Source organism: Rana temporaria, chromosome 11 (genome assembly GCF_905171775.1).
Source record: "Rana temporaria chromosome 11, aRanTem1.1, whole genome shotgun sequence".
NCBI lineage: Eukaryota > Metazoa > Chordata > Amphibia > Anura > Ranidae > Rana > Rana temporaria.
In genome coordinates, this window is record NC_053499.1 from 11324653 (window position 1) to 11339132 (window position 14480).

Genomic DNA, 14480 nt, shown 5'->3' on the forward strand with positions numbered 1-14480 from the left:
TTCCTTTCTTTCCTTCTATCCCCTATCCTTCCTTCCTTTTCCTTTCTTTCCTTCTTTTCCTTATCCTTCCTTCCCTTTATCCTTCTATCCTTCCTTCCTTTTTTTTTCTTTAACTTTCCTTCCCTCGATCCTTATTTTCTTCCACTTTTCCCTTCCTTCCACCCTGTCACCCTTCCTCCTTTCTTTCCTTCTTCCTTTCTTTCCTTCTTTCATTTCTTCCTTCTTTATTTCCGTCCTTCCTTCCCTGCCTCCTCCTTTATTTTCTTCCTGCTTTCCCTCCTTTATTCTCACCTATACTCTACTCTACCCTTTCTTTCCTCTCCAGCTAACTTCCCTTCCCCTTTTTTTTTTTTATTCCCCTCCTTCCTTCCATCCTTTCCCTTATTCTTCTATCTGTCCTTCCTTCTTTTTCTCCAACTTTCCTCCCTCAATCCCTATTTCTTTCCACCCTTCCCTCCTTCCTTCCTCCACGCTAACCTTCTTCCTCCTTTCTCTCCTTCCTTCCTTCCTTCCTTCCTTCCTTTCCTTCTGTCCTTTCTTCCCTGCCTCCTTTCCCCTATCCTTTTACTTATTTTCCAATAACTTCCCTCAATCTTTCCTTCTTTCCTTTGTTCCTTCTCCCTTGCCTCTTTTACCCTATCATTTTATTCTTCCTTCCTTCCTTCTTTCCTTCCTTCCTTCCTTCCTTCCTTCCTTTCCTTTAACTTTCCTTCTCTCAGTTTATCCTTCTGCTCTCCTTTCCCTTTCTTCCTTGCTAACCTATATTCCTTCTTTCTTCCTTTCCCTCCCTCTTTCATTTTTCTTTTACTCTTTACTTCCTTCTTTACTTCCTTCCCTCCTTTTATCCTAGCCTTCCTTCATTCCTTACTACTTTACCTCTAACTTTCATTCCCTCCTTTAATTCCCCCCTCCATTTCTTTTTCTTTTCTTTCTTCTTTTCTTTTCTTCCTCCTTTTCTTCTCTTATTTCTTTTCTTTCATTCCTTCTTTTATTCCTTCTTTTCTTTTCTTTTCTTTCTTTCTTTTATTCCTTCTTTTCTTTCTTGGGTACAGCAGGTGTACAGATCCGGGAACTCAGCACAGGGATGATGGGAACCCCTTGTAATGGGCACAGCAGGTGTAGAGACCCGGGAACTCAGTGCAGGAATGGTCAGAACCCCCTCATTATGAGCAGAGCAGGTTTAAGACACAGGAACTCAGCACAGGAATGATGGGAACCCCTCATAATGGGCACTAGACATGTGCAATTTTTTTAGTTACGAATACGTTTTCCGTAAATTTTCGTTATTTTAGTTGATTTGTTAACATACGAATGAACGAACGGTTTAGCGCAATTAATAACGAATAACGATATTTTCAAAATAACGAATATGGAAAACAACGAAGATACGAAAGAAGAAAGAAACGAAAACATAGAAACAACGAAAATACCGAACCCCAAAAAAAATTATTACGAAAAACGAAATGAACGAAAATGCAAACTTACTAATATTCGAAGACTGAAAAGAAAACAACCGAAATGCCGAACAAAGAATAGAAAACGAAAATCAAAACTAACGAAAAATAAATTACGAATCTTCGGAAAACGGAAATGAAAACAGCGAAAATACGAAATAATGTAAATTAGCTTTCGTTAGTACTGAAATATTTCTGGACATTGACCAATAGCCACTGAGCGCTGTCCCTTTCCTCTGAAGAGGTTTGTTCCTTCGCCCAATGAGCTTCTTTCTCATTACCTCCTGGCTGCTTGTGTCTTTTTCTGTGTTAGACTGCAGTGCATCTCATTTCTAGATTTGTATTTGTAATATCTGACAGATTTTAGTTTTCTTCTACGTCAGACTTCATTCTAGACAGGGTGTGTGTGCTAACTAAGACAGTCAAGTCAATCACAGTAAAGTACGAATTACAAAATGACGACGAGTAGTGTGTCGAATAAACGTAAAATGTATTCTAACAGAATTACGAATGCAATAAAATCTACAAAAGTACGTTTTTACAATCAAAGGAAATTAGACACGAAAATACGAATGATCATAAAGCAACGAAAATATATTTCTTACGAAAATACGAACGCGGCATGATGGAAAATATAATGTAAATACGAATAGCAAAACAACAAAAGTTAAACCGACGTAAAAACGAAGGAACGAATAAAATCATTTTAAAAATACGAACGCGGCAGAATACAAAATATAATGAAAATACTAATCTCGATTCAACGAAAAATAATAATACATTTTGTGTGAAGTGCACCTCCTTCATTTATTGTCACATTTATCACATAAAAAAACAAAATGTAAGGCCGCTTTGAGTTATAGTAACACTATAGAGAAACTCTTTCCTACTTGCAAAATCGGACCTCTTCAGGGAGACCACTGCTTCCACACAAAGAGCAAAGGTCCATTTCTACAGCATTCTGGCAGGAAACAGGCTTTTCTGCTCAGGCAGTGGCTGCTTTTCTAAAGGATATTACCTTTAAGACTTTGTACAACTTTGGTTTTGATGCACCTTGAGGCTGGGTTCACACAGAGGAACTGAGCGGCTCACAACAGGGGTCGGTACGTCTCCATTCTCCGTTTCAGGTCCGATTTTCAGCTGAATTCAGACCTAAAACGGATCGGAAAACGCACAATTGTGCAATTCGCACCGAAGCTGCTCCGGAGATGTGTGAACCAGTTCCATAGAGAGACGGTCACAATCTCCTGACATGCGACGGGGAAAGCCGCATCCAATTCGCACTGGTGTGAACCCAGCCTCAATGTTTTTAGCTGATTTGATCTGAAAGTTAAGTTGGGCATTAAGAAAATCACTCTGGTTTACGAATAATTTACTGTTCAGAAAATAAAAAATTATCTTTTGTGTTTCCCCCTATATCCATAATGTAAATGTACTTTTATTTTGTAGGTTGTCCAGGGATTTATGGTTGGACGGTTAACAAGCTGGTTTTCTGATGACACTCTACTGATCCTAAGCATGGCGGTTTCTATGGGGGTCGGACTGGGTCTGGTAAGAATGTGTTACTTTGTCTTTTACAGATCTATAAGAGTTGCGGGCGTTGTTTTTTTTGGTGGGGGGGAGAGGGGGCGGCAAACAACCCCCCCGTTGGTCGGCGGCATCTCAGCACCCCGCCTATCCCCCCTTACTCCAGCAAGCCCCAGCTGGCAGGTTGCGGGCTCCGGCAGGCAGCGGCGGGTTGCTGGCTTCGGAAGGCATTGCGGGCTCTGACAGGCAGCAGCGGGTTGCAGGCTTCAGAGGGTTGCGGGCTCTGGCAGGCAGCAGCGGGTTGCAGGCTTCAGAGGGTTGCGGGCTCTGGCAGGCAGCAGCGGGTTGCAGGCTTCAGAGGGTTGCGGGCTCTGGCAGGCAGCAGCGGGTTGGGGGCTTCAGAGGGCTGCGGGCTTCGGCAGGCAGCGGCGGGTTTGCGGGCCTCAGAGGGTTGTGGGCTTTAGACAGTTGCATGCTCCGGCAGGCAGCGGGGGTTTGCGGGCCTCAGAGGGTTGCGTGCTCCGGCAGGCAGCGGCGGGTTGGGTGCTTCAGAGGGTTGTGAGCTCCGGCAGGCAGTGGCAGGTTGTTGGCTTCGGAAGGCGTTGCGGGCTCTGACAGGCAGCAGCGGGTTGCAGGCTTCAGAGGGTTGCGGGCTCTGGCAGGCAGCAGCGGGTTGGGGGCTTCAGAGGGCTGCGGGCTTTGGCAGGCAGCGGTGGGTTTGCGGGCCTCAGAGGGTTGTGGGCTTCAGACAGTTGCGTGCTCCGTCAGGCAGCAGCGGGTTGCGGGCTTCAGAGGGATGTGGGCTCCGGCAGGCAGCGGCAGACTTTGGCGGGTTGCAGGCTCCGGCAGTGGGCTTCTATGGACGGCAGGCAGGCTCCTGTCTTCTGTGAGGACCCTTGCTTGTTCTCCTAGGCATCCAATAGGATCACCTGTCCTTTCAGCCAATTGGGTGACGGGTATCAGACCCGCTTCCCAATTGGCCGGGAGGAGGATCTTTTATAAGGTCTATACAAGCTGTTGTAGCGCTAACAATCCTTTCAAAACTATTATATTATTACAGCCGAAGGCCATTGACCAGGGATCTCCAAACTATGACCCTCCAGCTGCTGCAGAACTACACTTCCCAAAAGGCACTGACATTCACAGACATGACTAGGCATGATGGGAATTGTAGTTCCTGAACACTTGGAGGGTCATAGTTTGGAGTACCAATCATGCAGCCTGCATGAGTCTTCAAGATTTCCAATGGCAGCCTTGGGTCTAACGGCCAGAAAAGGAATGGCCATGTTCCTGTCTGTGGCATGGGTGCTCAATCTGTGGCCCTACAGCTGTTGCAGAACTACAATTCCCATCATGCCTCTGCCTTTGGGAGTCATGCTTGTAATTGTCGGTGGCTTGCAATGCCTCATGGGACTTTTAGTTACGCAAACAGCTAGAGGGCCGTAGGTTGACCACCCATGGTCTATGGGTACCCAAATGCAACTTCGGCGCAGAGCTAAAAAAAATGCATTAGCGTGCCAATTAGCTCATCGCCGCCTGCCGTGAAGACAGGGCTTGTTTATTTGTACAGATTCTAAAGGTTACTAATAATACCACAATAACAGTCGCAATAAATAGCACTCTTCTGCGGCACGTCTACAAAGGCGCCCCGAAACAACATCCTGTATTGTTGCTGCAAAACCAGAAGAAGGAATCCCATTGATGTCAAAAAAAGCTTTTGGCGTTCAAATAGCGGAACTGCGATAACAAGCCGCCCGCCCTAAAGAGATCCGTGGTTTGTGCTGCAGACTGAACAAATAAAGTTTTTCTTTTTGCCATTCTCCCATGCTTTTGTCTCAGTAAGTGTCTTGTACTAATAAGGCTGTGTACACAGCGCATTATAAACCTGCAACAACTACAACGTGTAGTAACAAATTCTTCATTTCTGGCCAAGAATAATTGTACTTACAAATATTGGGTAAGGAGAAGCAATCCCTTTGCAAACACAAGACGGAGCTGCCATGTTGTTTTAGTGAGCAAACGTTGTTATTTTAGGAGCATCCTTTTAAGTGCCTTTTGTTGATTAGAAGAAATGAAAAGCTGAAGTTTAATCTGATTTTGTATTTTTGTCTTCCCTGGTTCCTCCCTCCCCGCCGGTGGTATAGCGTGGGCAGGGCCACGGGGGCGGTTGCCCCAGGCACAAAATTCTTAGGGGTGCAAAAAAAAAGCGGGCTGACTCATGGAATCAGTGTCAGGACTAGGCCATCTAGAGCCCAGGGCGAACATGCATTGTTCTCACTGGAGGTCATATGACGTCCTTCAAAACATGCCACTCGTGAGCACCCCCCCGGGGGGACACAGCGCTGCGATTACACCGCATCTCTGATCATGGAAAAAAGCCTATGACGTGGCCCTTTACCATGTGATCAGCTGTGTCCAATCACAGCTGATCACAGTGTAAATAGGAAGTGCCGGGTATTAGCATTCCTCTCCTCACGCTGAAAGAGCATGAGTTGAGGAAAACTGATAAGTAGCTTTCCTAATGGGGGATATGCACTGATAATCAGTACATTGATTATCAGTGCAGTCTATTAGTGATGACCACCAGTGGTGCCAAAGGTGCCCATCTATGCTGCTTTTCAGTGCACATCAATGATGCCTGTCAGTGCTGTCTATCAGTGCCCATCAGTGCTGCATATCAGTGCCTCCTTATCAGTGCCGCCTATCAGTGCCCATCAGTGCTGCATATCAGTGACTCCTCACCAGTGCCCATTAGTGCTACATATTAGTGCAGCCTCATCAGTGCTACATATTAGTGCTGCCTCATCAGTGCCGCCTATCTGTGTCCATCAGTGCTACATATTAGTGCCGCCTATCAGTGTCCATCAGTGCTACATATTAGTGCCTCCTCATCCGTGCCAGATATTAGTGCAGCCTCATCAGTGCCGCCTATCAGTGCCCATCAGTGCTACATATTGGTGCGGCCTCATCAGTGCTGCCCGTCAGTGCTACATATTAGTGCCCATCAGTGCTACATATTGGTACAGCCTCATCAGTGCCCATCAGTGCTACATATTAGTGCAGCCTCCTCAGTGCCTATCAGTGCTGCATATCAGTGCCTCCTCACCAGTGCCCATCAGTGTTAGATATTAGTGCAGCCTCATCAGTGCCACCTTTTAGTGCCCATCAGTGCTACATATTAGTGCAGCCTCCTCAGTGCCTATCAGTGCTGCATATCAGTGCCTCTTCACCAGTGCCCATCAGTGTTAGATATTAGTGCAGCCTCATCAGTGCCGCCTTTTAGTGCCCATCAGTGCTACATATTAGTGCAGCCTCATCAGTGCCGCCTATCAGTGCCACATATTAGTGCCTCCTCGTCAGTGCTAGATATTAGTGCAGCCTCATCAGTGCCACATATTAGTGCAGCCTCATCAGCTCTGCCATCAGTGCTACATATTAGTGCCACCTATCAGTGCCCATCAGTGCTACATATTAGTGCCACCTATCAGTGCCCGTCGGTGAAAGAGGAAAATGACTTATTTACAAAATATTGTAACGGAAACTATGAAACTTATTTTTCCAAGATTTTTAGTCTTTTTTTCATTTGTTTAGCAAAAAGAAAAAACAGCAGTGATTAAGAAAGCTCTGTCTCAAAAAAAATATAAAAAAATGATATGTGTACAGTGTTGCATGACCGCGCAATTGTCATTTTGAAGTGCGACAGCGCTGAAAGCTGAAAATTGGCCTGGGCAGGAAGGGGGTAAAAGTGCCAGATATTGAAGTCATTAAAGATGAAATACTGAATATAGAGCTGCAGTAATTTGTCCTTTTTTTATATTTGTCCTTTTCTTTATGCAGGTGGTGATGACGAGCGTCCTCCATTTCTGCATTATCGCCCTTCCAATGATTTTCTTCCTCTGTGTCTCGGGAATCATCACTGACAGCATCCTAACCAAAGCCGTCCCCCCTTCTGAGACCGGTATGTACCCCGCCACCTGAAAGGTTGTCCCCGATCTGCAGATTTAGGATTGCCATCAATTTCTTCTAAGGAGACGGAATGATCGTTATACTGAAAACGACTGGGACCTCTCTGTGACGCTCGCACAGATAGGCTGGTTTTATGTCACAGCAGCGGCTGGCCGACGTTTAATGGAGCCGAGGGGAAAGGACGCGATTTTCTCCGCTGCTACCGTTAGAGGCGGCCAGTGCGTGGCGGGATAAAAGTGATCTTGTGGCGAATCTGCGGCAGAGACCACTTTTATCATAAAGAGAACCACTCACCGTTTCTGAAAATACTGAGGTTAGGGCAGCTAGCTGCTGCCATAACAACGGTATTTAGCGTCAAAGTACTGACGTACGGCGATTTGCGCGACGTGGTTAAAACAATACATTTAGCCCAGCAGCCTAACTAGAGGAGGGTGCTACATCCAACACCCCCCCCCTAAAATCTGACCTTGTCCTCAAGGGCCAAGAAAAACAACAAAATCCTCTCTAGAGTAGATATGGAAGGGAACCCAAAGTACCGTATTTATCACCCTATAGCGCGCACCGGCGTATAGCGCGCACCCCAAACCTAGAGGAGAATCCTAGGAAAAAAAAAGAAATACTGACAATTTACAGATACAGTTACTTACAGTTGCCCGGCGTCCATCGGCGGCCTTGTCCGGTCCGGTGCGGCATTCGTGGTGTCCTCCCCGCTTCTTCCCGCTTCTCCCGCTCTGTTTCTGAGCGCTGCCGCCGACATATACCGAGTGCAGTACACTTGGGTACACTCGGCTGGGCTCGGCCACTCTCGGCTCCTCTCGCAGAGCCGAGCGTGGCCGAGCCCAGCTGAGTGTACCCGAGTGTACTGCGGTCGGTATACGTCGGCGGCGGCCCTCAGAAAGCCGACATATACCGAGTGCAGTACACTCGGGTACACTCGGCTGTGCTTGGCCATGCTCGGCTCGGCTCCTCTCGTGGAGCCGAGCCCAGCCGAGTGTACCCGGGTGTACTGCACTCGGTATATGTCGGCGGCGGCGCTCAGAAAGCGGGGATCGGCGTATAACGCGCACCCACGATTTTCCCCTGATTTTAAGGGGAAAAAAGTGCGCGTTATACGCCGATAAATACGGTAACTGTTAGAGGTACACCTATTTTTTTTTTTTGCTAATTGCCAAATGACAATTATACATTGGACCGTGCTGCAACTCTTATGCCGCGTACACACGATCAGGCTTTTGCCCGGCCAAATTACATCGGAATTTCGATGGAATTCCATCGGAAAAATATAGAGCATGTGTTCTGTATCTAAAGTCCGATGGAATTCATCAGAAATTTCCGATGAAAAAACTCAGATGGGGCTACACAGGAAAATCCGATGGGAAAAAGTCTGATCGTGTGTACGGGGCATAAGCCAAGCGTTGGGCTGACAGTTGCGGTGTGGTCCTATTGATCTCAATGGGTGGGTTTGACAGGTAGAGCGGTAGTAGTACCCACCACTATAGTGATTGTCGGCTTCTACCAGCGGCCCATCAGGTATGAGATCTGTGTACTTACACTGTGCCAAGCTGCACTAATGTAACTATACAATTAGGATCATACCTAATAAGATTAGTTGCTCGCTGATTGCGTTCACCTGCCGTCTGATATAAAAGGATCCAATTACTCCGTGGGCTTAATTACCTGACAGCAGGCCAAGCGAGCCTTAGAACATCTATTGAGACATTCCACTTCAGTTTTATATTACTCCGGGTAGGTGGTTCACATTCTTCGTCTTCCCATACTGCTGGCTGGGAAATCGGATCCAATGACCTGAGCACCTCAAAGCAATGAAAAGAACATTATATAGAAGTATTGTATAAGAAGCATTGAATTCTGTAGAGGACATGCTGTGGCTTTTAATGGCCAATGAAAAGGTAACCTAAAGCCACCCGGTGCTCTGCCAGGTTATTTAGAAACTCAAGCATGGCGTACCTTTCCTTCAGCCCTTTGTCTGTCTGCTCACTGCCGGTAGCCAAAGGAAATAACTAGGGTTGTCCCGATACCGATACTAGTATCGGTATTGGGACCCATACCGAGTATTTGCCTGAGTACTTGTACTCGGGGCAAATACTCCGATGCTTCACCCGATACCTGGACAGTCAGGGTGATCAGTGCGGTGGGGGAGTTACAAGCACCGATCACCGCTGACTGTCCTTGTATCCTCCTCCATTCCCCCTCCATTCTGCTGCTGTCCCCCTCCTTGCTCCCGCCGTCATGCCCCCCTCCGTCCTGCTGCCGTGTCCCCCCTCTGTGCTGCCGCCGTGTCCCCCCTCTGTAGGGTTGCCACCTCATCCCTTTAAAAGAGAACACATATGAATTACACAGGTTCTGAGGCTAATTTAATGCAGGTAAGGCACCAAATGAGTCTAATTACCACCTTAATTAGCCACAGAACCTGTGTAATTCATATGTGTTCTGTTTTAAAGGGATGAGGTGGCAACCCTACCCCTCTGTGCTGCCGTCCTGTCCCCCCTCCGTGCTGCTGCCGTGTCCCCCCTCTGTGCTGCCGTCCTGTCCCCCCTCCGTGCTGCCGCCGCCGTCATGCCCCCCTCCGTCCTGCTGCAGTGTCCCCCCATGCTGCCGTCATGTCCCCCTCCGTCCTGCCGACGTGTCCCCCCTCCTTGCTGCCGCCGTCATGCCCCCCTCCTTGCTGCCGCCGTGTCCCCCCTCGATCTGTCAGGCTCCTACCGGCTCCTACCTTTTCCGAATGTACAGTCAGTGATCACTGACTCTGTACATTCACATAACTGAAACATTGTAACCTCCTGTGATTACGATGTTTCAGTTTATGAATGAAGAGAAGCCGCTGGCTTCTCTCCTTTCATTTTCAGCGCAGCTGAGGCTGTAGAGAAAGGGACTGGGGAATTTGTGTCCCTAGTCCCTTTCCCTGTCTCAGAGGGGAGATGTCAGAGGTCTGTTAAGACCCCTGATATCTCACCAAAGACCCCCCCAACAGGGCTGATAAAAAAAAAAGGAATTGCAATAAATGATAAAAAAATGAATTGTAAAAAATAAAAAATTAAATGAAAAAACACACTGACACTGAACATTTCTCCCCGCCCCCCATAAAAAAAAAAAGCATTGTAAAAATAAAAAAATAAAAAATTGTAAAAATAAATAAATAAAAAAAATTGTAAAAAAAAAAAAAACGACTGACACATGTGCCGCTGTCACATGAGATTTAAAAAAAAATATCGGTTTTCGGTATCGACGAGTACTTGATAAAAAGTATCGGTACTTGTACTCGGTCCTAAAAAAGTGGTATCGGGACAGCCCTAGAAATAACCCATAGTTCCCAGTATGGAGCATGTGACCTACTCCATAGGACGGCACTTGTTTTTTTGCACCTTGCTGTTCTGTTCATAACAACTGCGTGTTACGGGGACAGGAAGTGAGGCAAAATCTCACCAATAGGGTTATAAGCTGAAAAAATAAAATGTTATTCAAAGCAGCGGTCGGTGGACAGAAAATGATGTCCTGCCATTGATTTTTGGAGGTAGGAATAGTGCCTCACCATTGGTGTCAGAGAGATAGTGCCTCATCAATGGTGTCAGTGAAAATAATAATGCCCCATCACTGATGTTAGTTGCAGGAATAGAGCCTCATCAATGGTGTTAATGGGAGGAATGGTGCTCCACCATTGGTGTCAGTGGGAGGAATGGTGCCCCATTGATGGTGTCAGTGGGGGGATGGTGCCCCATCATTGGTACCAGTGTAAGAAATGGTGCCCCATCATTGGTACCAGTGGGAGGAATGGTGTCTCATCATTGGTACCAGTAGGAGGATTGGTGACCCATCCTTGGTACCAGTGGGAGGAATGGTGCTCCATCATTGGTATCAGTGGGAGAAATGGTGCTCCATCATTGGTGTCAGTGGGAGGAATGGTGCCCCATTGATGGTGTCAATGGGGGGAATGGTGCCCTATCATTGGTATCAGTGTAAGAAATGGTGCTCCATCATTGGTACCAGTGTAAGAAATGGTGCTCCATCATTGGTACCAGTGTAAGAAATGGTGCTCCATCATTGGTACCAGTGGGAGAAATGGTGCCCCATCAGAGGCGGACTGACCATTCGGGCACTGCCCGAGGGCCCCATGCCACTAGGGGGCCCCATCAGGGTTGCCTGGCTCAGTAAAACCAGGGACAGTATGTAAAAATCTGTGTTTTTTTACATCTGTCCCTGATATGTCTGAAACCGACATGCTTTTGATGTGAAAATCCTGAGATTTTAGCTGCTCCACCTCTGCACTGCCTCCTGGCATGGTGGCCATCTGTAAGCCTGGGGGCCCCATAATCTTCTATTGCCCGGGGGCCCCATGAGTTGTCAGTCCGCCCCTGTGCCCCATCATTGGTATCAGTGGGGGAAATGGTGCCCCATCATTGGTACCAGTGGAAGGAATGGTGCCTCATCATTGGTACCAGTGGGAGAAATTGTGCCTCATCACCAAGGGCCAGATAAAGGCAAGCAAAGGGCCACGTCTGGCCCCTAAACCACAATTTGAAAACCACTAAACCAAAGCCAAAGAATAAATTTGGATGGACTTATGACCTATTCACTCCAGCAGCAACATATCCATGCACTCCATTTGTAATCTATATATATAAAACTCAACGTGTGTGTATGTGTGTATGTATGTATGTATGTTCCAGCATCACGTCCAAACGGCTAAAGATATTAACATGAAACTTGGCACACATGTTACTTATATGTCAGCAACAAACATAGGATAGGTGCTTTAACCCTTACCCACCCCCATTTGCCATGGTCGGGGTTTTCCTTTAAAGTCCCATTCAACTCTATGGGAAATACATGTTACTTCATAACTTCCAAACGGCTGTAGATATTTCGATAACACTTGGTCACATGTTACTTATATGTCCACTTAAACTATAGGATAGTTAATTTATCCCTTAACTACCCCCATTTGTGAGGGTCGGGGTTTTTGTTTAAAGTCCCATGCAAATCAATGGGAAATGTATGTTCCCACATAACTTCTGTACGCCTGGAGATATTTCAATAATACCTGCTACACATATTACTTATATGCCAAATAAAAATATATGACAGTTAAATTAACCCTTACCTACACCCTTATATAAAAGATGGGTATATTTATATTACTATGATTTTCCTCCCCAAAAGGTTAAGATAGGAAGACCGGGCAACGCCGGGTATTCAGCTAGTAAAAAATAAAGTATTACATGCTACTGACATTGTTTCTGTATTCTAGGTGCCATGCTGGGGATCTGCGCCTCCATCCAGCCTCTCACGCGCACCATCGGCCCCACCATTGGAGGATATCTGTACAAGCATTATGGAGTCCCGGCGTTTGGCCTCTTTAACGTTGTAGTTAGTCTGTTATTATTAATGTACCTTGTCAACAACCGAAACAGTCGTAAAGTGGAAAAAACAACATAATATAGGAAACCTCTGTGAACGTTTTGGGACTCTGTTTTTTTAGGGTCGGCTCCACTCAAGACTGGCGTTTCTGTTCTGTACACATGCGGGTGTGTTCTATCACACACTGGCCTCCGAAGTCTCCCTGGACTCCATTGATTGGATATCCTTACCAGACTTTTGCACCCCTAATGGATTCTCCATAATGTAAAAAAAGAATCGACGGGGCAAGCTGCTAAAAAGTGCCACCATTGTTATTGAATTGGAGGGGGGAGCAGTGATACAACTGTGATTAAAGCCCAATTGTGGGCGCCTTAATTTCCCTTAATTTAGAATTATTATATTATTATTATTATTATTATTATGTATTTAATTCTGCAGTAAAACAGTTACCATGAGTTTCATGAAAGTGCTTTAAAGTAGTTCTTTTAGTTCTGGAAAAGAACAGATTCCGCTGTACTTTCCGACTGTCATTAGCGCTGCAGGTCTCAAACACACCCCTGCTGTTATCATGTCTCCGCCCCCTTTTCCAGTTCCCTATTCGCAAACCGCTGACTAAGGAAAAAATCATCATGCCTGTCTTTTACAGCGCTGTCAATCTATCAGCGACTGTTCAAAATTCAAGTATCTGGCTTGAATAGTTTGGCTAGAGACGGCTTTAACCCTCCTCTTGTGCTAGGGTCAGAACCGACCCGTTTTCAGGTTTTGAATGTCTATAAGTATCACATAAATTTGTTTATTGCATCAAGATTTTTTTACTTTGTCAGGAACCTCTATTTAAACAATGTAATAGAAAAAGAATCTTGTTCACTAAATTATAAAATACTGTGGTGAAAATTAAGACGTTTATGGTGTTGGGGTAAATTCTGACCCAGTTATAATATAGGATTATAGGACACTAATAATTGCCAAAACTGAAATCATAAACACTCTCTCTGCTTAGTAGCACTGACAGCCAATCACCTCTCAACCCTGTGAGCTGTAGTTAGGGAGGGGCCTATCTCTTTGCCTGCTTGTCTGCTTCTCTAAATAAAGTAAAGAAACATAGGACCAATTTAAAATATTCTATTGAGGTTTATTTTTTCATTTTTTAAATTTGAAAATGAGAGGTATGCTATCAAAAGAAAGGTCTAAGGCAGTGGTTCTCAACCTGGGGGTCGGGACCCCCTCGGGGGTCAAATGATGATTTGCCAGGGGTCACCAGATCCTGGGCTGTTCCTGAAGCCCACACCACTCTCCCAGCCTTCTTGCGGCTGCTCAGCAGGGCTGTCTCTGGAGCCGGTGGTCACCCAGCTGGGCTGTTCCTGGAGAACACGGCCGCCCACTCAGCCTCTTCGCAGCCACCCATTCAGTTCACAGTATGGCTGGGGGCAGAGACTGGAGGTCCGCTGATTGGTAAGGATTGTGAGGTGTGAGGGGCTGGAGGAGACCCCATCTCCTGATTTCAGCATAGGTGTCACTGCTACGAGACACCACAAAGTCAGAGACACACTGGGTAACACTACCTGTGATTATAGTTGCCATTAAAAGTCCCCACTACAGTTCTCAGATCAGCAGATGACCTTAATCAAGAGCAGCTAAGTTGGCTGATTAGAACTCCCCCCAGCATTGCCACTCATCCCATTCCCCCCTCAACCTAGGAGTAAGAGAAGGAATTAAAATAGAGAATACATGGAAGGGAGCGGAAAGGAGGGGGTGGAAGAAAGAAAAAGGGTGAGAAAGAATAAGAGAAAAAACAAGAAAGATGGCTATTGAGAGCGATGGGGGGGGACAAGAAATTAGGATAGCGAGAGATAAAAGGGAAAAAGAGGAGAACAAAGAGAAAGAGTGGTATATCCTAAAATGTACCATATGAGGTTTTAATACTGTATGATTGGAGGGGACTCAGGGAGCGCTAAATTTCCATGGGTTAGGGGCGCAAATTACTTGTCTTGCCTTGGGTGCTGACAAGCCACGCTACGAAAATAATTTTACTGTTGGGGGTCCCCACAACTTGGGAAATTTTATTAAGGGGTCACGGCACTAAAAGGTTGAGAACCACTGGTCTAAGGGGTCACACCAAAAATATTAAAACCAATCTTTTCAAGGATAAAGAAGCCT

General features: G+C 46.1%; 1 protein-coding gene across 1 annotated transcript in view; it reads left to right on the forward strand.

Moving 5' to 3' along the window:
- SLC22A18 (solute carrier family 22 member 18) overlaps nucleotides 1–12789 on the forward strand; it is a 71106-nt gene extending 58317 nt beyond the window's left edge. Inside the window, exons 8-10 of the mRNA XM_040328032.1 lie at nucleotides 2904–3005; nucleotides 6819–6939; nucleotides 12214–12789. Coding sequence (XP_040183966.1) covers nucleotides 2904–3005; nucleotides 6819–6939; nucleotides 12214–12401 — 411 coding nt within the window. The 3' untranslated portion in view covers nucleotides 12402–12789. The remainder of the gene's footprint in view (nucleotides 1–2903; nucleotides 3006–6818; nucleotides 6940–12213) is intronic.
- The last annotated feature ends 1691 nt before the right edge of the window (nucleotides 12790–14480 follow it).